Source organism: Harpegnathos saltator, unplaced genomic scaffold, assembly GCF_003227715.2.
Source record: "Harpegnathos saltator strain DR-91 unplaced genomic scaffold, Hsal_v8.6 scaffold536, whole genome shotgun sequence".
Lineage (NCBI taxonomy): Eukaryota > Metazoa > Arthropoda > Insecta > Hymenoptera > Formicidae > Harpegnathos > Harpegnathos saltator.
The window spans coordinates 534,966-562,343 of NW_020230356.1; the positions used below are offsets into that span (position 1 = coordinate 534,966).

At 50.4% G+C, this 27,378-nt stretch overlaps 3 protein-coding genes across 7 annotated transcripts in view; 2 read left to right on the forward strand and 1 right to left on the reverse strand.

Moving 5' to 3' along the window:
* Window positions 1-27,378, reverse strand: part of LOC105187971 (uncharacterized) — a 91,477-nt gene that overhangs the window by 60,937 nt on the left and 3,162 nt on the right. The window contains exon 1 of one of the 5 annotated variants that reach the window (XM_025303175.1): window positions 1,909-2,278. The exons of 3 other annotated variants lie outside the window; for them this stretch is intronic. The gene's annotated coding sequence lies outside the window, so the exon portion shown is untranslated. Of the gene's footprint in view, window positions 1-1,908; window positions 2,279-27,378 lie in introns of those variants that run through there. One more of the 5 variants, XM_025303173.1, reaches the window with a different exon arrangement.
* Window positions 5,746-7,716, forward strand: LOC105187984 (uncharacterized). The gene is made up of 3 exons (XM_011149178.3): window positions 5,746-6,147; window positions 6,627-6,780; window positions 6,976-7,716. Exons 1-3 carry the CDS (start codon window positions 5,761-5,763, stop codon window positions 7,128-7,130), a joined length of 696 nt encoding a protein of 231 aa, XP_011147480.1. The 5' UTR covers window positions 5,746-5,760; the 3' UTR covers window positions 7,131-7,716.
* LOC105187992 (uncharacterized) lies at window positions 14,431-20,943 on the forward strand. Its single transcript, XM_011149188.3, has 2 exons — window positions 14,431-14,659; window positions 19,327-20,943. The coding sequence occupies exon 2, from the start codon at window positions 19,354-19,356 to the stop codon at window positions 20,230-20,232; it is 879 nt and encodes a 292-aa protein (XP_011147490.1). The 5' UTR covers window positions 14,431-14,659; window positions 19,327-19,353; the 3' UTR covers window positions 20,233-20,943.

Below are 27,378 nucleotides of genomic sequence, written 5' to 3' on the forward strand. Positions count from 1 at the left end.
GTAAAGCGCGTGTTCGGGAGCGCACGAACAAAAGTCCTTGCGACAGCGCTTCCGGTGGACGCGAGATTACAGAGAGAGAGAGAGAGAGAGAGAGAGAGAGACGAAAAAATGGAATTTCGCAGGGATCTCGAGACAGTGAAATTCGGTGAAATTTGGAAACGTAATAATGCGGCTTACGCCGCTGCGCCGGACGATACGAATATTTACACTATGTAATTGAGCACAAAATGTTGGTAGTCGATAGTCGCACTACTCTCGTGTGCTCATTAATACGTGACCCAAATAAATCAGGATTCAATCTGCCGACAGGCAGATTCGACCGGCAGTGATCGCGCGAGAGAGGCTGTCGGGAGGGAGAGAAAGAGAGTGGCTGATGAAATATTGACAGTATTTATACTGACAGCAGTATCGATCACGCGAGAGCCCTTTAAAGGACAACACGTACGGCGCTGGGTCCGCGCGAGGAAAATGATTGAGACGCGTTACGAGACACGAGGGAGGCTAAAGTGACGCCACGTAACAAGTGTCGGCGGCGTAACCGCCCCACGTGCTTCCGATAGCGTAATTCGTTAGCGCGCCGCGCTACTTTTAACCGCGTCTCCATCATTCTCGTCACCTTTCCCTTCGCATTACCGTCCATTTCTCGCGCCGCGCGACCGGTCGCGCACAAATTACGAGCCGCGTTTTCGCGCACGCTTTCATATTATACCGCTGGATGGAAGCCGGTGCGCCGGTCTTCGTTTCGATTCCCTTGCCTCTCATTGTCATCGTTGCTCGTTACCGTCGACGTGTCGGTTATTTCGAGCGTTGTAATTCTTACCGACTGGACATTTTCTCCACGAAACATTCGCAGCTCAGCAAAAGACGCGCGGTTGCTCTCCACGCTGAGCGAGGGAAATGACGCAAATGTGGGTTAAGTTTCCGCGTCCGAGTGACTCGAGAGACTTCTCGACGCTTGTCGTTTAAACGACGACGATTTCTTTTTTCTCCTCTCCTTCTTTCCGCGGTGGCTCTATTTTTCCGATATTTCCCGCGGCTTCGCGCGCGCGCGCGCGCGCGCGCTCCGCCGCTCAGACATAGCTGCGATTCTCGCGATCTACATTTCGCCGCGCGAACGTTGCGTAGGTAGGAGTATCCCGTCAGCTGTGTGATATTACGGAAATATCATGTGTGCGGATCGGTACGGAGTTCCCCCGCCAGTTTTTCTCGCGCCAGTGATCGAGCCGTTTCGGGCTTTCGGGCGAGTAGAGTGGAGAGAGAGTAACGACGCCCACTTGTAACGACGCTGAACTGTGAACTTTCCGCCGAAAAACTCGATAGCGCGCCGATAAAATTCGAGGCGGCCGGAGAATCGAAGAGATTCTCCATTATTAATCGGCCGAGCGTCGATGCGGAATATCCTTAGTACGAGACACCGCCAGGAGAGTCATGGCCCTTTGCAAATGAAATCGCACAATAGCAGCGTGCCGACGCGACACCGCGCGTAATATAAATCAAAGCGCACAGCCTGCACGCGAGGTGCACCCTTTAACGCCATTTTTCCACCGCGTCTTTGTGCAAATTCGCTAAATTGAATTTCGTCCGCGCGATAGAAAATAAATTCGCCCCTCATTCACATTCGCGACACATCGTTATCAAAGAGCACGCGAGCACTACATTTCGGCGATCTGCTTATCAAAGAGCAGCCCGAGAGGAGCCTTCTCGATCGAGACTTCGCGATCTCCGCGGTGACACTTCGCGGTGTACTTCTTAGCCGCGGTGTTTAACTCGATCGCAAATCGCAGTCGCGCGAGTCGTGACAAATGAAGATCGAGGGGACCCTCTCCACGTGGTGATGCCGCCGCGCGATATCGGGGATAGTTTCCTAAGCGGGGTTGCGACCGCTACGTTCGCACTGCCTCGAGCTACCTCAGCGCACCGATTCAGAGACAGCTCTCTGCATCTTCGCAGTACCGTCCACCGCGAGCCGTCACCACTGATTGCACTGACTCCGACGAGCGAGTCCGCGCGTGCGAACGGCGAGACACGGGCAGCCTTTGGCAATTACGCCGAGCAATCTCCAAAGTCGCTCGGCGACCGGTCGAATCGTCGGTCGGTCGGTCGGTCGGTCGGTCGGTCGCGTGCGTGCAAGATCAGCCTCGGCGAGAGGCTTTCGCGTCTCTACCCGCGAATTATTTCGTCGCTCGCTTAGGGTTGCTCGCGACGTGAATGCTAGATGAATACTGAGGAGCACGTCACCACGGATGCCGGGTTTCAACCCCCTTCTACGTGTGCCTGCCTGCCTGCCTGCCTGCCTGCCATCCCTCTTCCGGACCCCGCTCCGCCGTCCCTTCGCTCCACTCCCTCATCAGACGCGCATCCACCCACGCAACTGTTGCGCCCCCGCCCGTTTCTGATCACCCCTCGCCGTCCGCGCGACGAGCGCGCGTGGTGCCGCCGAGATCGAGCCACGTGGCCGTGGATCGATGATCGCGATCGCGATCGCGCTCGCGTCGGCTGTTAAAAGTAAATGCTATTAATTACCCCTCGCTCCGGCCGCTGCCGCCGGAGCCGTCGCTGACGAAATTAACGGCAATATCGCTGCTTAAAAGAATTAATTAAATATATTCGGCGTTTTGAGAGAGCGCTGTCGCGCGGTGCCGCTATTAATTCGATTGAATCGGCACTTTTAGAACTCGGCTTCAGAGCTCGTGCCAGAACGCGGATCGGCGACTCGGCCCATTAATTAACTTCTCGCTGAAAGCCGGACTGAATTGTTGTCAATTAAGATACATACCTGAATATACCGAATAAACGACTGCGGGATTATAATGTTACGTAACCGGCGCAAATATATCGACGTTACGTAATTAATTCACGCCAGGGTTGCCCAAAATATTGGCTCGTAAGCTTATGAATCGAGCTTATTATTATATCCATCAGCGCGCGCATGCTTCATTATTGTCATTATTATCGTACAATCCTGCGATACCGTATCCGAGCGGAACTTCATTGCTGTGTGTCATTTACGATCCGTGATTATCAGATCGTTCGTCAACATTTATTCACCGGGACGGTTACGGGGAAGCGTGCGAGGGGGGCAGTGAGTCATGAAAAATACGCTAATCGATTTCTCACGTAAGGACTCACGGACTGGTGACTGCCGGGCTGTGTGTTGGTCGATGCTGCAAAGTCGTCGGCGACGGATAACGCACGTCGCACTTTGTAAGCTCGGCTCGAACGATGCATAAAACATCCCGGCTCACGTAGCCCGCCTGCGCTTCTCCCCGCCAACTAATTAGTCTGGACTTATTAATGGTAGTTTTGCAACAGTCGTTGGATTCTTACGGACGCTCTTCTGTCGAGGGCGCTTAATTAATTACACTCCCGTAGGGCGCGCCGCGATAGTAATAATGTGTTTCTAATTAGTCGCGTTTGCGCGCGAAATACCTACGAGTTCGTCGAGTCGAACGCGAGTAGAAGGTCGACCGGCGAGAAGAAATGAACGGAAGAGAACGGGTGCGCGCGATTTTCTAGGGAGAGCTGCCGATCGGATTATTTTATTTCGTCGTCGCAAAAAAGAGCGCTCGCTCACCGGTTCCGTCTGTTGACAAAGTTTTTTGATAAAAAACACATATATATATATATTTTTTTTTTATGTTCACTAGGTGAATATATATGTATAAATTTCTCTCTCTCTCTCTCTCTCTCTCTCGGCTAGACTTAGATCCGTATCGTTTTCCGAACTTCGAGTATTTATCTGCGTGAATCTGCGCTTGTTAAACTCAACATTGATCGATTGACGTCGAATCAATTTTTTCCATCCATTCGCCAGCTTGCATTCCCAGACATACTCGCATATAACCACCACTCGTAAAATTAGCGAAATATTCCCCTGAGCAGAGGCAGGAATACGTAATTGTTTTCCTGCTGCCGTGCGGGAGTCCGTTGCGCGCGTCCGCGCTGAGAAAAAGCTACTTTACATATTGCTCGATTCATCGGCGATTATTCGAGATATAATTGCTTCCCCGAGACGAGTAATTGAAATTACTCGTCGCGGCAGAAGTATATATACAGGCTCCGGCGAGCGGTATAAAAATATGAAAAAGAAGAACGAAAACAGCGGGATGATGATGCGTTTGAATGTGTGTTGTTTTATTGGAACTTTTATCCGATATTCTTGGAGTGCAAACTATCGTGTCAAAATCAACGATGGCTCTTCTCTATTTTCATACTTGGCAGATCTCGTAACAGGCTCGCTACTATCGTAGCGTAGATAAAAAGTTGTTAATAATTCGTTAACATTGTTGAAATTTCTATAGACTGCGGCGATTGATTAGATATTCAAAGAGATATGACTTTAGCGAAATTAATTCTCGATGATGAAAAGAGGCCGTATCTGAAATCGTTTCCTTCTTATTATCGTAAAGAGAGTTACATATTACTTTCATTCGCGTCTGTGTAGCATTGAAATTTGAACTTATCGTTATCACGTCGGCTACAATGTTTGTTTCTAACGTCACCACTGAAGTGAGAAATCGTGAAGTACACTTTGCGGATGAAATCTTCCGATAAAGTTGCCTCATGTGATTTTCAGACATCTTTGGACACCCTATAAATTGCGTTAAGAGATCGATAGAATTGCGAATTGTGACCTAAATTCTTGAATATTACATGTACCTCTTATCTGATACGTGCGCGATACAATTCCTATCTTTAGTTGCTTATGTTCCTATCCATTAACTTAATGCGCGTACAAGTTGTTTATTGATAAAAAGAGATAATCCACTACCTCTCTCTCACGTAAATTCGGAATTGTACTTTCAACTGGTGAGATCACGATTGCACGTAGCCCGTTGGACTCGCGTAGCAATGTTTATAGATAAAAGAAAATTTAATTAACATCAGATTGCGCGTATAAATATGCGCAAACAGATACCGAGTCTTTTCAACTGAGACACGATCGGGCAAAATTATGAGGCGTGTGCTCTCTTCACGCCGGCAAAAATGCCCCGATCCGCTTGCAACGTGGTGGCCGATAATGAGATTATGGAAACTTGGAATTTACTACCACCACTTTTTATGCTCGGCTGCTTTGAGCGCGAGAATGCCTTCCCTCGTCGAGTCGAGCGCATGATCTCGGAACGTACGACGGAACGACGATGTGCGACGTCCCCCGACAATTTCATGAATAATTGAACGTGTGCTTTAAGCGATGACCGTGACGTATTGGCGGAGTATCGGTTCGGCCCGCAAACAGAATATGCTAGCCAGCCGTCCGGACTGCTTGATTGATTAACAGTTTGCGTTGAATTTTCGAACGTTGAATCGCTCGTCTGGGATGGATGTTACGATGCGATTTGTGCGCGATAGACGGCATAATACGGCGCTGGGATTCTCGATCGAGCGAATTAGGAAAGGCCCTTTTGCCTCGCACGGAACACACAAGTTCGCTCTCGAGTGGACAGAAAGCCAGAAAGCCAGAAAGCCAAGCCGCTTGGGGGGCTATCTTTGAACTTGTCGTCGATCGCGCGATTTTTACTCTCCGTCGGAGCCGCGGAAATGTCGCGGCAGGAATGTTGTGAGAAAACTGACGCGGGCGCTTCGACCAGCGCACGTACGCTCGATTTCGCTCGAGCTCTCTCGCAGGATCCAGCAGAAGCCTGACTACCTAATAATAAAAGAAGCGGCGCGTTTACACCGCGAGTGTGCATCAGCGTTATTATGGGCGTCGAACGTGTCGTCGCTTGAATATCAGTACACGCGCAGGCCTTCCGACGGATGCCTTCCGAGGGTCATCAGCGGGAATTCGTCGGCCAGGCACGGTCTTGCGAGAGCACAAGACGTATGGCATACGTGAGCCCGCAACCGCATCGGGCGCGTGTTCTTCATTTGTATTCCGCGGGGGAGAGACATGATAGGGCGCAATGGGGAAATCACAAAAGAACCGTGCAGATAAGCCACGCTCACCTTGACGTGGTGGTCTATAAAAGAGCGGACGCACCTCGCGGCCCGATCAAATCGTACGAAATGTCCCGCTCGGTCGTCGTCCCGCTCGTGCTCCTCGCGCTCTCGCAGGCGGCCTTCGCCACCACCGTCGACGTGTCGAAGACGAAGACCGTCGAGTTGCAATTCACCGACGAGGATATCGTGCCGAAAACGGAATTGGTAAGTAAGCCGCCGGGCTGCGGCTTGTCAAGTATACTCGTGGTACACTTCGAGACGACTTTGCGAGTACGCAAATGCCCGAATGAGAGCGAATAGTGCAACGTTTCTTTCTTTTTCTCTTTTTCGTTCTTTCTCTTTTCGTTCTTCTTTGCTTCGAAAAGCAGTGTGTGACGTGTGTACGAACCGGCAAATAGCTTGAACGCAGCACTTAGCAATCAGCACGAAGCGTATCAATGTAGACTTTCGACAGGGCTGATTAGAGAACGTCACACTTGTCGCTTTTTGGAGCGCGAGGAGTAATCGCGGGGAGTATTCCGAGCAGCTAATTGAGACAGATACATTATTTGTATGTGAGGTTGTTAGGGAGAAATTATTACACGATATCGCGAAGGAAATATGATGCAAAGTATCATTGACGCGATCGCAGGAAGCAAAATCAATGAGAACAGTCTGTGAACAAACGTTTCGTGCCTATTCAGAAAAATCTGGTGCCTCAAACGTACGCTAATGGATTCATCGGAGATCTCGAGATTGGATCACGACTCAGGGATGAAACGATCTTTCAGCGAATCATCGTATTCAACAATCCGACGGATTATGTTCAGAGCAGCGAACTGAAAGTGAATGGCCCAGGTAAAGCAATTTTGCGTAACCGACATTTCTGCGTAACTTAATCCCGTGTCCGTGTTCGGTGGGCGTACAATTATTTATCAGACCGTAGGAAATTTCAGAAAGAGAACGTTACATTTATGAGATCTTAATGTCAGGTGACAATGTGGAAAACAACTGTGGACAATTACGAGCTTGAATATTCGTCTGTCTGTGCAGGAATCGTGCATTATATCAATGCTCAGAACTTCCAAGGCAGCTACGCAGTGGTGTGCGACCATTCGGACGCTCTAGGATCATCCAGGATCTATTTGACTATTCGCGTCAATCCCCAAACGAAATCTCGTATCTCTCTATTCGTAGCATTGCATTAATAAACGTGCGGCAAAATGTCGTTTCTCATTCTTTTGCTACCGTAGTTTGACCATTGTGGGGACCGATAACTAAATTGCGCGAATCAAAGCAGCATACATGCGACAAGCGATATATATTCAACAGCGATTATTTCGATGCGATAATTCTCTTTTAATACAGGACTGATACCGATTTCGAGTCAGTTCGAGTTGGGGAGCAAAAAAAAATAATGCTTATCGCGCGCACACGTTCTTCGCGTGTACTTCTGTTGCGCGAAAAATGACGAGAAGAAAGGCGCGAATTTGTTTTTCCTCTGACGACTAATCGAGCGCAATGAGAAATTTCTGTATACGTTGTCAGACTCTGCTAAAAGGAACGAGAATCGATCCTCACGCATCGACCACAGGTATCGCCGCCGTTGTATCACAATTCGTTCGTGTGCATGAGGAGGAGGAATAGTTACATTTTTATCTCTCGATTTGTATCAGCTCGCATTATATAGTAGTTTCATCTAGACTTTTGCCGCCATGTAAGTCGTCCGCTTGTACTTTGCACATTCGTTGATTGCGATGAATACGAAATAAAGCTATGCCGCTTCACCGTCGAGCAATCGTGTGCGTTAATGTCCCAGTTCTCCCAGATGTCCATGCAAAAATAGCTCATAAAAGAGCGACGTGCGATTAATATTGCGTAATATAATACGGGCACTAGGACAATTCTGCACGCGGCTCACGTATCGGCGCACAATGCGCGCGCGCGCGCGCGCGAACGTCGCGGCCACGCGTGCCAAATGCGAGTTTCATGAATACCATTTTCGCGGCGTCACACACCGCGCCACGGTGTAAGCATTTTTCCGCAAACAATAGCCCGCACACAAGATCCGATCCGCGTGTAATGAGAGACGGAGATTACTCGGCGCATAACAAACACTACCATTAGCATCGCGCCTCCTCGCCGAGGCTACAGGAAGCGCTTCGTCGCGCGAGTCTCTCCGCGAGATCGTCCTTCGTGTTTCGAAGGGCGCATTAGAGTGAAAAAGAGGCCAATGCGCGCACGCTTGGAGCATCGAACTGACCGTTGCGACTTGACTTGACTTCTATCTCCAAGTGGTGGAAGCAGCGACAATCTCTCTTGCGAGGTGTTTGCCTATTCTGATTTTGCTGAGCCGCGTTTTGGGCGATTCTACATGGGGCGCGGCGCATCCTACATGGAAATCGTCGTAAAATCGCGACGAACGATGTCGTAAAATCTATTTTGCTCGCTCGTCCTGCCGATGAGTCCGTGAGCAAACAAATTAAGGATAAACTCGCATTCTCCGAAACGCCATCCCTAGCGTCCCGCTGAACCAGCTCATTAATGCATCATCACGAATTTCCTCTCGTTTTCTTATTTGTCGCGTCAACATGCAAAACAGATATCCCGTCGCGAAGCGACGTTCTTATTCTACTTTTTTCTTCCGCAGCCGCGCGTAATTTAAGAATCATTTGCATTTGATAATTACAGCCGCGGCTCGCGATCGCAGAATTCTCCCTATCAGACGCAGAAAAACGAGAAGTCGCGAGATTCTTTTTCACATCGAGTAATGAGAGACTCGGAATTGAATTATTATTCGGAGACGTATTCTTTTTTTTTTTTTTTTTTTTTTTTTTTTTATACGATCTCAAGAGCGAGGATTTCGCCGACGGCTATGTGCTGCTTGACGTGTGACACACACACACACACACACAAACGCGCGCGATAAGTTTGTTCGAAGATAAGTATTGTGTGATATTTTTAAAGTAGTGATACGGCAGGTCTTTCGCTTAGCTTTAGCGCGTCCATTATCGATCTTGTCGACCTTGTTGCCGTGTTTCAATGCGAAGAGATTCATTGATATGTTTTGTGTTGACGGACTGATCTTTAAGGCTGACTGGTATCACCTGAAATTTCAATCGCAGTCTTTAATTGCGTGATTAAACTCCTCGATGCGAAAGTCAAAAAGTTACGCCGCTGTACGGTAATATTCCGGTTAAACACTAGTTGGGATCTTATTACAACGGATGTTTTCCGAAATGTGGCTTGTGATAAAACAGCGGAAACTGCACGATTTTCTCCTCGGCGAAATCGCAACTTGTCGCTCAAGTAGGTTTCTCCGGGAGTAAATTATTCGCTCCTACCGATAATAACCCGGTTTTCCTGTGCTTTGGCGGGTTCTTTGGCAGAATTAATTTTCAATATTCGCGCATCCGCCTGAGGGAAACGCGCCTGAGGGCCCGCTAATTGCATCGGTCGATGAAGATAAAACGTGACTTTTCTGTGAGACCAACGTCGTGAATGTGCCGTCACGCCGGAGGTTGCTGACCGGGAAGCTTAAATTGGACTATGGCCTCGTCGCAGACTAATGAAACTGTCTGTGCTTTAATTATTTATGCCTCGTAGGTTTTCACAGACAGCTCTGAAATTTCCATTCGATCGTGGCAAGATATTCATCGAATTCGTCGGATCTTGGACGGATTTGCTTTGAAGAGCTCAATCTCCAGCGGCGCGATGTATCATTGACACCGTGTAGCACTCGCGTGAATAAATTGTATCTGATGCAGACGCGTCGCGCTTAATTGCGTCAAGCAATCGTAATCGGCTATTCACGCCGTACGACGAATACGAACGTGCCAAGGTTTACCCGCTCCGCTCCCTCTAATGTCAATCGAAAAACGAAGAACTCGCGACTGTCGGGAAGATGTTTCATCAAACACCTATATCGACGTAAGGATCCTTAAGGAAGCAGCGATAAAGTTTGCGCCGTTCGTTGACGAAACGTAATTACGGTGAATTCTAACGAGGCTGCCGGCGATGCTCTCAGGTGAATGGGGAAGGGAAATAACGCTTTTAGGATTATAATGAAAACTGCCATAAACCCGTAGACTCTTCCGCGCTTCCAGCGACCTTCGATTCCGTCCTAATTGCGCCATTGGGTTCACAGCTCCCTTCTCCCCGTTTATTATGTCTGATATAGACGGAAAATGTCGTTCTTTATCCCGTTACAATGTGAAAAGGTGCGAGACAACCGGCAGCCTCGGCAGGAAGCGAAAGAGCTGAATTACTCGGCAACTAGCGACAAAAGTTGAGAAAAATTCGCGAGAGAGAGAGAGAGAGAGAGAGAGAGAGAGAGAGACGACTGGTTTATTACTCGAATCGGCAGAAAGTCCACGGCCAACCCTGCGTTGAATAATTCAAGTGGAATGTTAACTTGGGACGTAAGGTCCTGAGTACGTCGGGCGATAAACCCGGGGAACGTGCCAATAATTAAACGTAGCTAGGAGAAAATTCTCGAGCAATATCGTCAGGCGTTTCGAGAGCTGCGAGAGAGTGGCCGAGTAGTGACGTTTGCATATCGTAACGCCGAGTGGCAGAACTCGCGTAGATGTGCGATCTCATCCGCGGTGCCGCGTCGCGTCCAACCTCGGCCGTCGGAGTTACCTCTCGAACAGCAATTTGCTTAAAACACGCGCCGCGCTTTTCCGCGGCTGAGAGCGCGATCTAATAATCGCGAGTATATTGTGACTCGCGAGCGTAATTCTCTGATAATCCACGAGCAGCCCAGAGCTCTCGCGCGCAATCTCCTCCTTGACTACGCGCGTAGTCGCTAAAATATTTCCCGCCACCACATTGGAGCACCAGGGGAGGAGGAGAGAGAGAGAGGGAGAGAGAGAGAGAGAGAGAACGGAGCGATTTATAGTTTTTAACTAGCGAGGGACTACTAAGAGAGCGACGAAATTCTCTCAACTCGTCGCGTCTCCTCGAGAGAGATCTCCTTCATAACACACATAAGACACGCTCGCGCGAGCGTAGCCATGCTTGCCGTTGCCGGCCGTTTGAAGTCACTTAACACGCTTAAATGTATCTAGTTACCAAGCTTAAACGTGACGCGAATGGCGTGGCTTAAAACGGAAAGATCATCCTTTAGAATTTCCAAATGACGCACTTAGATTCACAGATTGCGTTCTCGTTCTCTCACACAGCAGATGCTTCTTAGAGGCTTCTTAGAGAGGCGTAGCGACTAACTAGATTACGATATAATCGCGTTAACATGATAGCAAAATCGATAGTTTGTATCGTCGTTAAGATATCTGGCTGTCGCTAGTGATTGATGATCGCTCCGACGCTCGTCCAGATCATTGCTCGCCCAAGTCTTCAGCGACGATTACACTCGGCTGCGCCTAGAACTGACGGAATCCCAAACGCAATATCATTAGACGTATCGCATGGGAGTCGCGAGATGGGTTTGGTCGAATTATCCCGGGTGTTAACCCGGTTACACCATTGCGGCCATCGGTTTATAGCGTTCGCGGTAGCGTAGCATTCCCGAGAGGTGCCGCACCATCGGCGGCACTATCGTAGCCGAGGTAACATTACTTACGGGGAGCGAGCTGGAAATTCCTCGACAAAACGACCGAACGCGCGACGTTCCTCGACCGTTAGGGGAGCTTCTATCCGATCGGGACTTTTCCGCGCCGTAAACGGTAAAAGAAAGAGAGAGAGAGGGAGAGAGAGAGAGAGAGAGAGAGAGAGCGTGTGTGTGTATCGTGGCCAAGAGGCCGTAGGGGACACAGAAATGGCTCGACACACCGGACCTGGAATCCGGTAGAATCTTTCCAAAGAGCCGTATTATCTATGCTCACAGTATTACTTGCTCTGACGAGGTTCACCACCACGAGCGGTGGCTCGCTCGAATTCAGCTTCTCCGTACACACGGAAGCTAACCTGGAAAAAAATGGAACGGTGAGTAGCGGTGTTGTACCAGTTGGTACACGTGCGCTGATGCGCCGTTCCATTTAGTGCCTGGGTGCCATTTGGTGTCACCGTTCACTAATGTGAGTTTCTCTTTACCGTTGCGTGTGTGTGTGTGTGTGTGTGTGTGTGTGTGTGTGTGACATGATATTAGTGTGCCGTGTATAATTGTATGTTACAGTATGATTATACTATTACATCGCAGTGTGTAATTCTGTTGTTTATATCGTAATTGTAAGCGATAACAATTCTGGGTAACCCCGTGTAGAACCGCTGGAGTAGAACAGCATCATGGTGTTTCTCCCCGCCTGTCGCACGACTGGCGACTGAAGGGATGGGATGGCTGAGGATTAAGCGTCCTCCTCCGGAAAAAGCTCCGGTGCAAGGAACGTCGAGAAGAGAGAGAAATGTTGGATATGTTCATGTTACATTTATATTTATATTGATTTTATTCGTTCTCGTGTTTTGCCACAGTGATATTAGAGTTATCATTGAAACTTGTCCACTTTTTAATATCTTGCCGCGCTGATCGATGTGGGAATTTTTATACCGATAGAAAGATATAGTTGAATTAACTATAATCTCACTATATTTTTTAGTTCATTTTGGCGTCAATCATATTTTTATAGTTCGTGGAATCTGCAAAATACAGTAGAATAGAAACACAAATATATAGTCAATGATTGTCTTAAATAATTGTTTAGTTACTTTCACCACATATATGGTAATTTCTCATTCACAAATACAGTGAGATTTAATATTCATATAGTTACATCTGTCATCATTTAGCAAATATTCTGGTAATATTGACTATATAAAAGAGTTACTTTACCTACCATTTTATGGATTTGTATCCATACAATAATTTTGGTTTAACTTACTATAATTCTTAGTAAAAATATTATATGGTTGATTATAATACTATGCCTATATCGTAATTATTACCGATATTACGGCAATGCTTGCTATAAATATGATATTTCGGACTAAAATAATTTAGTTACTATATCATTATAGTTCCAAATATCGTGTACTTTTCTCTCGGTGTGTCAGGAGAGGTTTGAATTTTCGCACAGAAGCTGCACATCACTTCCCGCAGGAATTCGCGTTTGGTGACCCGAACGGAATTCTTAATTTTTTAAATAACAGACCGAGGCTCGGCGGCGAGGTCGCTTTGAAATGTATCGAACATCGATGTTCCACGACGACGCGGGTAATACTTTCCGGGAAAATTGCATCGGGCATGCCGGATCGCGTTCGCCACTGTCACTCGGAAATGCGTCCATGATCCTTTGGCATTATCGGCGAAACGAAGTACCAGATAACTGTGTTACGAGTCAATCTCTCCGCCAAGAATAAGCAAGTCCCCCCGGAGGCTTTGATGGAGATAGCAGCAGCGATTCTTATTCCGGTCGCGAAACATTCGACGCGAACCCGTCTAGTTCGCGGTATTCTTAACTTCAATCTTCGCGGAGATTTCTGCCCGTAACTTGTAACTGATTAACGACATTTCACGAAAGGAGGATGCAACTTGCACAATTTAATACGTACAGCGCCTTCCATTCGCGAGCCCGCCGTGAGACATCAAGCGCATGTACTATTTGCGAAGAGTTTGAGGAAATTGTTCTTCACCGATCGCACGATTAAATTTGGAATCTAGTTGACGTTGGAATTTTTATAGCGATAGTTGCGTTAATAGTTACATCAATAATTATATTGATAGTCCTTGAACGGGAGTGTCTCGCGATAAAATTGTTCACTTTTACGCGCTTCTTAGGCCTTGCTTTATTTTCGCCTAGGAGTAAGGATTTATTTTCAGAACATCTCGATGCAAATCCCTTTCCGATATATCTCTTCGACAGGGTATTATATTTTCAACGGCATTTGCTCGCATTGTAGTCGACTCGCTGATATTTATATTCGCGAAGAGAAGCGCGAATAGGAAAAGCGTGTATCTTTACTGTTCACAATTTTAGACGGTTCGTGTGATTAATCGAACTTCTCCGCGCGGAGCAGCGCCACATGCGAAACGGTGGGTGCGATTCAATCGATCGGAAGATGACAACGTCGCCGCACTCGTTGGTGATTTATTAAGTCGGCCAAGGTTAGTACTTAATAGATTGTGCATCTAACCGCAAAACTCGTCGAAATCGTCGAAATCAAGATCGTTCGCTTGCGCAATTATCATTACGCGAGAAATAGAAACCTGACGTTAGTTTTCCCTTCCGCGTATGTCGTTTAAATAAACGAGACGAAAGGTAGAAAGGGGTTATATTTGGCAACGAAACGAATCGGTGAAAAGTGCAATGTAGCCCCGGTGCGCTAAAAATCCAGCCGCAAAATTCGCCGATTGAGCGAAACGGCGACGTCATAATTGCGTGTCACACGCAGGAATACAACGCAGCGAGTCATGGAAATCACGTAGTATTGAATTTGCCAGTCACTTTGGAGCGCCGTCACGCGCCCTGCGAGCTTTAGAGAACCCTCGGCACCGCCGCGAAATCTTATAATGAGCTTACCAAGCTGGGAAGCCTTATATCAGCATGCCCCGCGGCAAAGCAAACGCGAAAAGCGGCAAACCGTCGGTGGCAGTTGTTGCGTGTGTCGCACGTCGCGCGGATTTTACGCGCCGTAAAAAGAAGAGCAGGAGGAGGCAGAGGGACTCCGCAGGCAAGAAGAGCGGACTCTCCTTCGTGGAATCGACGGCGGCTCGAGGACGAGCTCGTTTCACGCGACTGCGATTTATCGAAGAAAGGGGAGGGAGGAAGATCGACAGAGCGCGGTGAGTTTCTTCGCGGTGATTACATTCTAATCGGAGAGCTGAAAGCGAAGAGAGAACGTGTCCCGTCCTCCTAAAAATCCACGTAATCTCGCGTAGAAACAAATTGATGGGACGCAACGGGAGTCCTAATTTCTCCTTGCATTCCGTTGCATCGGCATGAAGATTGGCTCGGAGAGCTGATCGGAAGCTGGCTCGATCCTTAACTGAAACGAGAGACCTTTCCCAACGAACGCGCACATTCTTCAACACGTACGTCGGCGATTTAGCCGCGGATTAGCGCTTGGCAAACTCGGCTAAATGTATCGCATCGAATCGCTCTGCTGCTTTCTACCATCGACCTCACTGCAAAGCCGCGATCAAGTGTCACGACCTGAAGTATATTTTCAGTTCTCTCTCGTATATCTGCGAGTCCGTCTCTCCTTCAATTATAACCTGATCAAATATTTGGCAATTTGGTTTGCCGGGACGAGAGGTGTGATACACGTCGATGATGGCTGGTATTTACCAAGTGCGGCGTATAAAAGCAACAGTGGATTAAACTTTCGTAACTGCGCGCGCACGCGCGCGCTCACGATGAAATGATCCGATCTACGACGGAGGGATGCGCTCTGAGAGAGAACGAGGGCTCGCGTCGGACGCGTCGTCCTCCATAGAAACGATGGTGCGCGCAGCTCCGGGCTGACCTTTGCCGATAACCGCCTCGCCGTTTGCTGACCGCAAGCGGTCCGGGAATCTGCGTGTTTCGTCGCATTTTACTCTCACTCACGTCTCTCACTCTGCCGTGTGCCGTTTTTCGGCGAACCGCTCGCCCTCAAAATCGCATCGTTATACGTCGGGGATCGCGTTACGTCGACGTGAGAGAGTCACTTGGGCCGCGGTGAAAATGAGAGACGAGAGGTGAAAATGGATTGAAAGGTAACGTTACTCCATTCGAGAGATGGAGCGAGGGGGAGAGACAGACGAATTGGCACGCGGCGGGGCAAAGTTACGTTCGCGCCGCTGGCGCGTAGATCGTTGGTAGTATCAGTAATTTATTACTCGTTACACTCGAGATAAGCGCATGCCCCTGCGGCAGATTTTCCACTCGTGGATAGAAGAGCCTCGTCCTTGACGGTCTTGCGACGGTCGGAATAGTTCCGTCACGGACGCAAATCTCGCAAATCGGCCACTCGAGGGAGGGAGGGAGGGAGGGAGAGAGGATGCCATTTCGTTTCTTGCTTGCCGTTACACTTGCCGCTATCGAGCAGTCCTCGTTTACGTGTGCGTATCGTTTTCGATAACGGCCTCGAAGCCGGCCGATGCGCGCTCGCATAGGAATAATGAGCCAACGAGCCAACTTTTCTAACTGGTCGTCCGACGGTCGGCGGACAACTTCGTAAGTGGAGCAGCGTACGTACACAACGTACTGTACTGTTACCTCGTAGTGACCAACTTTCGCGCTCGTGACGCAACATAGCGAATCGATTTAATTATAGGACGAGCAATTATGCAACTATCGCCGACAATCGACCCTTCGCCGGGCCCTTCGCGTTGCTCGATCTTCGCTCGCGACGCTGCAAGTTCCAGTGCGTGCTGTTTTTACACGGGCGCAAGCGCCCGTAATTGGCTGAAGCTTTTCTTCGTGCGTTTCATATCGCCTGAAATCGTATTACCGACGCGTTTAAGCGACAAGACAAGAAAGCGAGACGTGAGCTAACCCGAGGAAAGTTACGGCCAATTACGCAGTGCGTGTAAAAATAACGCACAGTCGGATCTGCGCGCTGCCTCTTATCTGATTCTCGCTTTCACGGGTAAGCGCGCGCTTATCACGCGCGATTCCCCTTCACCGTAACGTTTAAGCACGTGAGATTGCGCTGCTCGAAGCGCCGTGTATGAAATCGCTGTAACTCCAGTTTCGGACTCGGACGGCATCCACGACGATCCTGCGATTCGCTGCGCCGATTTCGTGCAGCAGTCTCGTAGCTCGCGGTGAACAAAGAGCGACTTTTATCAGGCCTTTGCTTCCCATGACGAGGCACACGGTAGCCTCGTACAGTCCGCGAGCGAGAAGCGATACAAAATCAGTCATCTATCGACTCGCCCCGTTTCTACCGACGCACCCTTTCATTTATCCGTTACAAAGGCGTCGAGCGAGCGAGCGAGCGAGCGAGCGAGAGAGAGAGAGAGAGAGAGAGAGAGAGAGAGAGAGAGAGAGAGAGACGACGCGCATGGGGGAGCGTTCTCCGTCAAATTCAATTACAATCGAGCATCGGCCTTAATGCGCTCCGACTTGAGATTTTCCACCGTTCATCTGGCCGCTCGCGAGCCGAGCCGTTCGTATCCGCTATTATTCGTCATTGGACTGTGAACAATGGAGCAAAATTTTGGTAACTAGCCAGTCACTGGGAAAGACGGCGCGAGGGCGACCAGAGAGGCTGAGAGGGTGAGACAAGGGCGCGAGAGGGGTCGGGAGGGGAGAGGTAGAGCATTGTACAGAGAAACGGTCGTGCTCGGCGGTGAAGGCTGCTCTCCGTCGATAACGATTCCGCGCTGCTCCTCTTCCTCCTCCTCCTCCTCCTCCTCCCCGCAATTCCTCCCTCCTCGCTGCGATACCGTGAACTTTGATCTACCTCAGGATCTATATAATTCTATTCGTCCATACTTTCGTTTCTTCCTCTTTCGCGCTCCTCCCCGCCTTCGCGATCGGAAGGGTAAGAGACGCGAGATGGAGGCGAGAAGACGCTCTCGATGCCGTGAGATCCGGTGAATTAGAGTTTGAGTTGCAAGTGACGCGGCGAGCAATATTACAGTTGCGAGTTGCAGAGAATTGCATAATTTCCCGCGGCGACAAGCGCCGTTCAACCGAGCGTTTCCGCGCGAGAGCGGAACACTGAATACGTATATTCTATAAGAGACAAGAAAGGATTCTTTAAATCAAAGTCGTGCCTGTTTCGCGGCAATTGTTACCGCGCCGCCGGCAGATATTGATTCACGTATGTCTTCGAGATGTACGTAGCGTGCTACGTATTCTATATAAAAGACAGAAAAGGCTTCTCGAAATTAAGGGTGTCCCTGTTTCGCGCGACAATTGTCAGCGCGTGCCTGCCAGCGGCGGGGTTGTTGCTTCGCGTGCGTCTTCTAAACATACGTGGCGTTTCGTAATCGTTTGTAAAGCGTTTCGAGAGGACGTTTCCGATCGGAGGTTCCGCACGAGTCGGTTATATCGCGCGCACGTGGAACACGTGTTCTCGTGAATTCGTATAATTTTGTGCGGTGTAGCGCGAAGATGATGCAGCCGACGGCTGTTATACACAAATACGCGAGATTCCCGTCCATGGTAGTGCAGCTCGTAGAGGCGCACACACACACACACACAGCCGTAGGCGCGCGCCTTCACGATGAATCTCAGCGTTGAAATTGATACTTGCAGATGATCGCCGCATGGTCATCATGAAGAAACGCGGAAGCAACGAGAAGGGTGGCAAGAGTCGCCGGGACGGAAGCATCGCGACGGAAAAGGCGGACACCGCGAATCTGAGCGACGACGAGAATCAAGGCTTCGGAAGCTGGCTGCGCTCCGGCACCGGCATAGAGATGATGCGACTCTTCGTGATCGCGAATTCGATCCTGGTCTTTGTCACTATGGCTTGGCCGAACATGAAAGAGTCCTTTAACATTATTAAGGAGTACTTGGTGGGGGAGGAGGAGTAAATCGACCACGACCGAGATTACGCTCGAATTCGTCGGGGGAGTTGCTCGCGGTCGGAGTGGTCATTGATTTCTTGAGAAATCGAGATCCTTGAAGAGCGGTATTATATAAATTCGACCAGTTCGAGGCAAATAAGAGCGCGTTACTCTTAGGTAACGCGTTATTCAATCGCCATCATCGCAGCGCTCAGGCGTACCTCTTAAAATCGACCTTTTATCTTTGATTAAGCTTCGTGCGAAGCGTTATCAGCGCTGCTCGTGTTTCACGTTCAGCGCCAAAACTGATACATACCAGAATCGATCGCGATAGATTGCGGATAGACATCGAGGCTCTGATAGCAGATCGCTGTTCCACAGCGACATAGTCATCGATGACGTCGTTCGTTGCCGATGATCCGCAGGGCAGGGAGTAAAAAAACATGTTGGGGTTGGTACATGGGGGGCGAGATCGATGCGACGAGGGACGACGAACGAACGAAGCGACGGCGAATATAACCGTCGGCTTTCAGAACTTTTAATATCCGTGGAAATACCAGAAGCGTACAGACGTTTGACAGAACTTTTTTTTCACGCGGCATTTGAAAGTCAGATGCACGGATCGCGTGATATTTGTGCAAGATAAAGCCCCATCCCCACTCTCCGTCCCTCTCTCCCTCTCTCTCTCTCACACACTCAGGCCGCGGCTCCCTTGCTCGAAAGTTTCCCATCACGTAGGAGCGAGCTCCACCGGTAAACATCGAGTGAATAACTTTCAATGGAGCCGGCGAACAAATCAATTTGCCGTAGCGGATGATTTTAATACTCGATTCGCCGAGTATCAGGCAGCCATTTCACGACACAGTGCTCCCCGAAAATCAAATCACATTCCTCCGCAGCGAGTCGTAATGTCGCTCTCGCCGAGCTAGATGGCCAGCTAGACGCTTTAGAATATATCCCTTCGACATTGACACCATAATCGCAACTCGACTTTATCTGAATAGAGTTGACCACGTCCGAGAGGCCGCATCATGTTAGCTTTCGCCGTTCGCGGGGTGGTCCTGCTCGGCGTGCTAAGCTGGTATAGCGCCACCGTGTGGAAGATGATCGACGGTTACTTCAAGGACCAGTTCCGGACGTACTTGCAGGAGGAGTACCGCAAGTATCCGCGGATGCGCTCGGACGTGGAGAAGGCCGGAGCGGTCGATAAGGAGCCGGCTCTGGAGGCCTTGCCAACCGAGTCGAGCACCTACGTGGAGATCTACGCTCCCGACGCGGTCTGCCCGGCCGACACGGCAGACACCTGTCCACGTGCGACCGCTTCGGAGGCAGCGGCGGCGGCGGCAGCGGTGTCGGCCGTGGCGAAAGAAGTGACAGGTGGTAGCAGTGAAAACGCGGCCGCCGGTTCCACCGATAAAAATGCATTCCCCGAGAGCGCGAGCCGATCGCCGCTGGAAAGTAGGAAGCTACCGGACGGCAGCAGCGACACGCATGACGGCGAGCGGCGGTCGAACGCCATCAATCAGGGCGACGGTCACGAAGAGGAGGCGACCGGGTCGCCCCCGACGTCGCCCCCGCGTCCCGTGAAACCGCGACGACGCTACGACAAGAGGAAAGCCTCGACGGAGCTCTCGCGGGAGAAGCCGGCGAAACGAAGAGTGAACACGATCGTCCTGACGGACGCCGATTTCGAGAGGGCGAGGCGCAGCGATGACGGATACGACTTCTCGGAGTTCGAGGACGTCGACGAAGAGGGCCGGAAGGTCCTCACGGAGGGGATCCTCGTGTCGGATCTGCCGTTCAAGCCCAAGGCAGATATCGGCAACTTGGAGAGGGTCACCGCGGAAGAGTTCTGTCCTTTGACCTTGGAGGACGAGGCTTCCTGCGGAGAAACCACCACGTGGCCGTGATTATGCCTGATGCGTGCGTCGCTCGAGCGTGTTGAAAGTGTCGAGTTGTCCGGAAAAACTTACGCGCTAACAGCGGAGTCCCGAGGGCGCTTGAGGACACGCGCTGGGAGAGAGAGAGAGAGAGAGACAGATGAGGCGGAGGACTGCGACTATTATTAGAATAAATCTGTTCAACCAGTTCTACAGCTCTCAGTTAGGGACAATGACGATAGATCCTGCGCGCAGACGTTTTCAAGTTTTCTGCGCGTCTGTCGAGGTGATCCAGTTCGAGTTGGAATGAAAGGGACTAAATAATGGTTTGATCGTAATAATATGATTTGATCGTGACTTTTTTAAGTAGCTCTACACTTTGCTGTTATGCCGGTGCGTGGGAAAAAATGCCGTCGAGTCGATAGAATTGATCGACGACGGCGGCGGCGGCGTGTAATTGCAGCAAATTTTTCTTTTATTAAATGGCAGTATTGCGGAAGAACTAATATGTCATGCGTTGGCTTGATAACTCGAATGTTAGTTTCAATAATATTGCTGTAGAATCGAAAAGATTTATTTCGATCACAGGTAACAATTGTCGATCAGTTCTATCGGTTCAACAGCGTTCTTTTCCGTGTATTCGATAGATTAAGTCTTATAATCAAGTTACTTATCCTTATATAAATAACTTGTTCTCTATGTTATGAAGATGAAGATATTAGCATATGAAGACATGAAGATATGTCGAGTCATAAATATATCAATATGCATTTACTACAACATTGTGTCGAAAAGATAATACGTATGTGCATCCATCTTGGAGACTGAAGTTCCTAATTGTTCCTCGCCGATATCCCCTATCTTGTGATGCCGCAATGAGCCTCGTTGCATCCGCTCATTTATTCACGGTAACCGATTGATAGAAAATTGACCGGGACGGGGAAATTACTACGTACGTTGCGTGGAGTCAAGTTTTCGCTGCCTAAGGGAGAGAGATATTTCGAATCCAGGACAACCGCGAGCGACTCGGCGAGTCGAGGAGGGCCGCTAAATAGGCGCCGCGCTGTACTTTGACCTTGCGAGAGAAGAGGTCTGAACGAGGAGAAACTATCGGAGTGGCCGTGAGAAATCAGAGAAATCGCGATTTACGGTGCTGCATCATCGCAGTGAGAAAATCGGAAATGCGTATCGGGTCGCGCGTCGTACGACGAGTAATGTCGATAAACGCGAAAGCGAAAAAGCCACATAATGGCCGACACCGACGTATCGCATTAATTAACGCGCATCGGGTGGCGGGCGCGTGGGAGATGCCCGGTGAATCTAATCTCGCCGGAGGATAAGATCGAGATAATTTTCGTCGGGAGATTATTGTATTTCGTTTATCGAGCCGTAAGACCAACGGCCAGCTAATAATAAAGCGGACCGGGTCGCTGTTTCTGGCAACGTCGCGTGTCGCGGGAGTGAAGTAATAACTCTCCCCGTAGAAGGTATGACTTCGCACACGTGTCCGCCGACAGAAAGAGTCGCGTGCCTTTGCAGTGAGTGAACGAAAAGTTTATATTTTAGCATTTAAGTTAACAATAGCGCCTCGCACCGTACACCGCGCCTTCTCACACTTGGCCGAGAGAGAAAGAGAGAGAGAGAGAGGAGAGAGAGAGAGAGAGAGAGAGAGAGAGAGAGAGAGAGAGAGACGGTTTTCCAGCGGCGAGTCATCGAGAAGTCGATCGTTTATCAACGGATACACGCCGGCCAACAGTTGATGCAAATCGGCTGTGCCAACAGCGCCGACGCGACGCCAATACAAATGCGCGAGGAAAATTTATTCGTTATTATTGAACCGCAAGAGCGGTTAATTCAAGGCCGTGTTCCGTACGCGGCTTCCGTCTCTTCAATTTACGCCGCGCGCCGTTTGACGACTTTTTTACCCGAGATGTCATCGAGATATGCGATCTCGCGTGCGTTTCGCAACTTCGCGGCACGTGTAACGAGAAATGCGTAACGTTAACAGCGGAAATTGATCCGGCTCGGGCGGGAATCGTTTTCTCCCAGCGACGAAATCCGAGGCATCCGGGCAGCGCGCGCGGTGCGCTGATAAACGATCGCGACGCGCGAGCAATGGCGAGTCGCGCTCTTAATCTCGCCGCTGTTTCGCCGCGCAACGGTGTCGACGCTGGAAATTAGACGGTTCGCATTAGCACGTGCGTCGAAGTGGCTTTCGTCACCTTGGAGAGACGTTCCGCGGCAACCGACTGCGCGCGACTCGAGTCGCTAATAAGCAGTCGCTAAATGCACGCGGTATCGATTGCATTGAAAAGCGATGACGTCCGCGGTAACGCACGGGAAGAATACCAACAACATCGCCGGGCCGCGAGAGGCAACGAACGACACCGCGCGCGCGCACGGCAGCCTCGCCGGCTTGTCGCTCGTCCGTCTCGAGCGCGGCCGATCACTGAGAGACGACTGAATTAATCGACCAATGACAGCTTTCGCGAGACGATTAACGGTACAACGCCGAAGCGAAGTCGCGAGACTAATTGCGACGTTTGAGCGCCGGTGAGAGCACCGGCGCGACGTCTCTCCAAGTCGGCGTCCGAATGCCGAACGGAGCGCGACGCGCGTATTTACTTTCGATTATTTTCGACGTTCACGCGAGCCGCGCTCGCGCGGTTTTGCGAAGCGTGTCTAACGCTAACGACGCTCCGACGACGAGGAGGAGGAAGAGGAGGAGATCATTTCGAATCGAGAGCGCGCAATATATCGTTGAATTGTGCGGCGTAATAAGAGCAACATATGCGCGCGTGTGCGCGTTCGGCGTGCACCTACACACGCAAGCCGGTGTGATAGTGTGAGGAAAAGGAATTCTAAGTACGGAGATTGGATATGTTCGGTTCGCGGTTGGTCCCGTGGTACACACAGACGCGCAACATACAAGGGCAGTCTGCAAAGTTCTCGGCCTAACAATGGAAGAACATTTTTTTGTCGTGAAATATATTATTTTATTTTTCAATATAATCTCCTGAGACTTCAATACATTTATTCCAACGTTTTTCCAATAATTCAATACCATCATTAAAGTGCGATTCCGGAAGGTTCTTTTCGCTCTGGTGTATAGTGGGTGGATCCAAGTTTCATCAACAGTTATGAAACGACGCTTGAAATCCATTTTCCGTTTTGCTTAAAACGATCCACGCGTTGAGAAATACGCGTTCGAATGCGTTTTTGCTCAATTGTTAGCAACTGGTGCTACTACTCGAATGATTGGACAGATCGAATAAAATTTTACACGGGTTTATATATCAGAGATGCCACTTTCCGATACAATTATAGTCTGACAGTTTCTAATGCCACGTATGTGTCAGGTCGAGAACTTTTCAGACTGCTTACGTATATATGTTACAAGTAAACCGGCGAATAACGAACGCCGATCCCGGCCGTCCAACTCACCGAGTGCGCGTCAGGTTGAATTTCTCCGGAATACCGAATCGCGGCAATCTCTCTCCGTTCTTCCGTCTGGCGTGATTCTGCTCGCGCTGCGAGCTAGGGCGTTTAATGTAGCCGCGGCACAGCTTCGTTTACGCGACCGGCGATCGTCGTCGCGTACGTTCTAATCCCAGCTTCGATATGCAGGTCGACGATCGCAGCCGTGGCGGATCTCGGAGCGGCTGGCGCGGTACACGCGCCGTTGTACGTCGGGCGGATTTCTTCTCCGAGCGTGTGTCACGCGCGGACGGAAGAACGCGCGTGAAGTAACGCGCGTCTGCTCGCGACCTGTTCGTTCGATCGATCGCGCATGGCCGATGGCGCGATTTCCGCCCGGCCGCGATCGTCGGCATAATTAGAGGCGCGCCGCGCCGCGCCGGCGCGGCGTAATCGAAGATCGCGCCTGCAAAAATGCGCGCGGCGGCGGCGGCGGCGGCGGCGCTGGTCTGTGAAAACTGCTCGCCGGGGAGTCGTTCTCGCAATTTTGCGGAAATGCAATTTTGTGCGTCCTATACGAGGGAAAAAAGAGTTTGGTCAGCGCGAGGACGAGGAAAAAATTCCGCTCCGATGGCCGACTTGTCACTTGTCGTAGGAATTACTCGGAGGTTATATAACGATGCGTTCCGCATCTCTCACGGACGTTGAATAAAATTGCGAGAAGCTAGTAAGCATTTTGACCTTTGCATAATGCGTGTGTTTTTTTTTCTCGAAAACCCGTCACTCTTGGAGCGCTTCGCCTGGACAGAAGTAGGTCGCGTTAATAAGTCGTTAATGATCCCGTCGTCGTGTTGACGCGACAAACAAACGACGCAATCGCGTTTCGGTCAAAGGGGACGGAAATTTGCGCCGAACTCGGCCCGCGGGGCCTCCCCGCGAAATTCAATCCTCGGTTCGTTCGTTCGTCACGCCGCCCCGGCGCGGCGCGGCCGGCGCCGCGCCGACTCGACTCGACGCGATCTTTCTTGCCCGCTTAACAACGCGGTCCATTTCCTCGTGTATATGACGCCGCTGTGACGAGCCGCGGCCGCGGATGCGCGGAGTAATTTCCTAATGTAATTGAGAAGATACACCGGCAATGGCCTCGTTACGTCGGTCGTCGATTTCTCGCAACGACTTCGCGCTCCGATTTGGCGCCACGCTTTTTTACCCGTCCTTCTTGCACCGGGAATTATAATGCGGACGGTGGCGCGGCACAGCGTAGATATCGCGATCCACTTCCGGGCAGCGTGGCGAGCTCGATCGAGGAAGAGTCGTACACGCTCGAGTCGGCCTTTACTAATCGCGCGACTTTGGCGTGATGTATACGTTACATTCGCCGGGAGGCGAACGATCGATGCTCGCGCTCTCATCGGCCGTAATATCAGAGAGATTTAACCTCGTCGTAGCGCTTCGCTATTTAAATACACGCGCTGCGAGGTGCACGCGTACGTATGTACGTATGTACGTGACTCGGCTACTCGTGTTTTCGTCTTGCTTTCACGCCAATTATCCGCTGCGCGTCCCAGAAACTCCACAGTCTCTCGCCTTTAATCGCGGCCTCACCGATATACGAGGTCCAGTTTTTTGGCAGACGATTCTTTTAGAAACTTCCCCGCGACGCGGGGGGAATAGCGTCGGGCTACTGCAGGTCCTTCGCACACTTCTTCGAGGAACAGAGCCCGACTGCCCGGCTTTCTCAGCCTGACGCTTTCAGCGGGAAGAAAGCCCCCTGCTTTCTGGCGTGCCGCCGCCGCCGCCGCCGCCGCCGCCGCCGGTGGTGATCCTCTCGACGTTTCCGTCCGCGTTTTCAAGCTCGCGTCCGCGCGCGCGAGCAATTACGCGGCGGCACGCAAATGAACCGTGAAGCGCGCGAGTCGCGAATCGCGGAGAAATTTCTAGTTTCACTTTTGCGCCGCGCGCCTGCCGCGTTTCCTTCCTTTTTCCTTTTGTCGCTCACGCGGTCGCATCCCGCGGTCGCGGAATGGATTTTCCCCGACGGGGATTATATCGGACGCATCGATTACGACGCCGCGAGCGTGTCTAATTGGATCACCCGCGGGCGATTTGGGGTGTGACGATTATTTACACCTGCGTGCGAGGCCGCTGGAGCGGGGCTTCCGCCGCGCGCCGTGTTGGCGGGCTAAAAATCTCGCACGTGCGAGATTGACTCGCAAACCGGTGGACGTAGGTCGTTTCACGCAGGGAGCTCGACAGCTCCGGAATTTGCGCGTCCGTACGCTGAAAAGCGCGCATCGCGAATTATGCGAATTCGACGCGATGATTCGAGCCGACAGGATGGCGATCCTCTCGTTCAATTGCCTCGCGACATTGTTCGAGATTATATGGCGTCGCGGTTACGCGGCTTCCGAACTGCCGCTAATGACTCCTTCATTTACTCGCGAATTGCGCTGCTGGATTGCGCTGGAAACTCGCTGGAGACTCGCCGCGATCGAATGCGATTTATCGGCCGCGTCGCACTTGACGATCTCTCCTCTCTCTCTCTCTCTCTCTCTCTCTTTGCTCGGACCGCGCCGAAACCGTCGTTTCGGCCAGCAAGAGAACTTCAACGCCGTCGGAAACGTCATTTGCCGTCGCAGCGGTGACTCTCCTTCTTTTCGCCGGGTGAGTCATACCGACATAACTACACGACTCTCGCATCAATCGTTTATGCTGGAATTGTATGGCTGGAAACGACGTGAACCGGTATCTTAGCGGAGCACGCGCGCATCTTAACGCGGCCCGGTCAACAATATAGGCCCAGATGTCACGTGAAGATTATGGGCAACATTGTGCTAGACTCTCCTGGCAAACGGAGCGCGGGAGGAAGACAAAAGGAGAGGGAAAGAGAGAGAGAGAGAGAGAGAGAGAGAGAGAGAGAGAGAGAGAGAGACAGAGACTTTCGCTTCGAAGTCGTCGCACGTGAGTCTCGGTCTTCGAAACTCGTCTGTCGGCCAGAAGGAACGTCGCGCCTCGTCGTCTCCGTAATACTCCGTAATACGACACGCGCGGCGCGAAGACGCGCGATCGTAAGCGTATTCATTTTCCTCTAGCGCGCGAGCCGCCGCGCCGGTACCTCGCAGTCGGTGAGTGAACGACCTTAATGCAACGGTATTTGTGCACGATTTTCAAAGCACGTACGTACGCGACAACGGCGTCGAGGCGTCGACGCGTAAGGTCGCGCACGCCGAAACCGCTCCGGTTACGTCGTACGTGGGTCCGCCGTGACAGTTTCGAATTCCCGCGTTCTCGCGAGGGCGCGAACGAACGGTACAGGTTTGTTTGCCATCGCGCTCAACTGGCTGCACCACCTTGCGCTAGTTCTCTTTTCCTCTTTCTTTTCTTCTTCTTTCCCCGGCAAGTCTCTGCCGTGACAACCTGTCTCTTTTTGAGCGCCGAAAGCGCGCGCTACAGTTCAGCGACAGCGGACGAACGCTCGCGTTTCGACGCACACTAGGAAAAATGTATTGCTGCGTGGACCAAAATTTTGTTCTGACAACAAAATAATTTGGTTAAAATATGCCCGACAAAACTATTTAGTTCCTGTAAGCAAATATCTTGTTTGATTACGGTATGTTCGGTATAACGTAATACGCTTTTGTTGTAGCAACCAAAAAGCTTCAACTGTATGAATTTTATTAAAAATATTATAATTTTTTCTTAATATGTAGGATCTAAATTTTAGTGCACAGAAAGACAAAATAGTATCCATTGGGCATT

Coding starts and splice junctions, on each gene's coding strand:
- LOC105187984 (XM_011149178.3), top strand. CDS start 5,761: ATGCCTTCCGAGGGTCATCAGCGGGAATTCGTCGGCCAGGCACGGTCT. Junction 6,148..6,626: donor TCGTGCCGAAAACGGAATTG/GTAAGTAAGCCG, acceptor GTGCCTATTCAG/AAAAATCTGGTGCCTCAAAC. Junction 6,781..6,975: donor ACTGAAAGTGAATGGCCCAG/GTAAAGCAATTT, acceptor CTGTCTGTGCAG/GAATCGTGCATTATATCAAT.
- LOC105187992 (XM_011149188.3), top strand. CDS start 19,354: ATGTTAGCTTTCGCCGTTCGCGGGGTGGTCCTGCTCGGCGTGCTAAGC.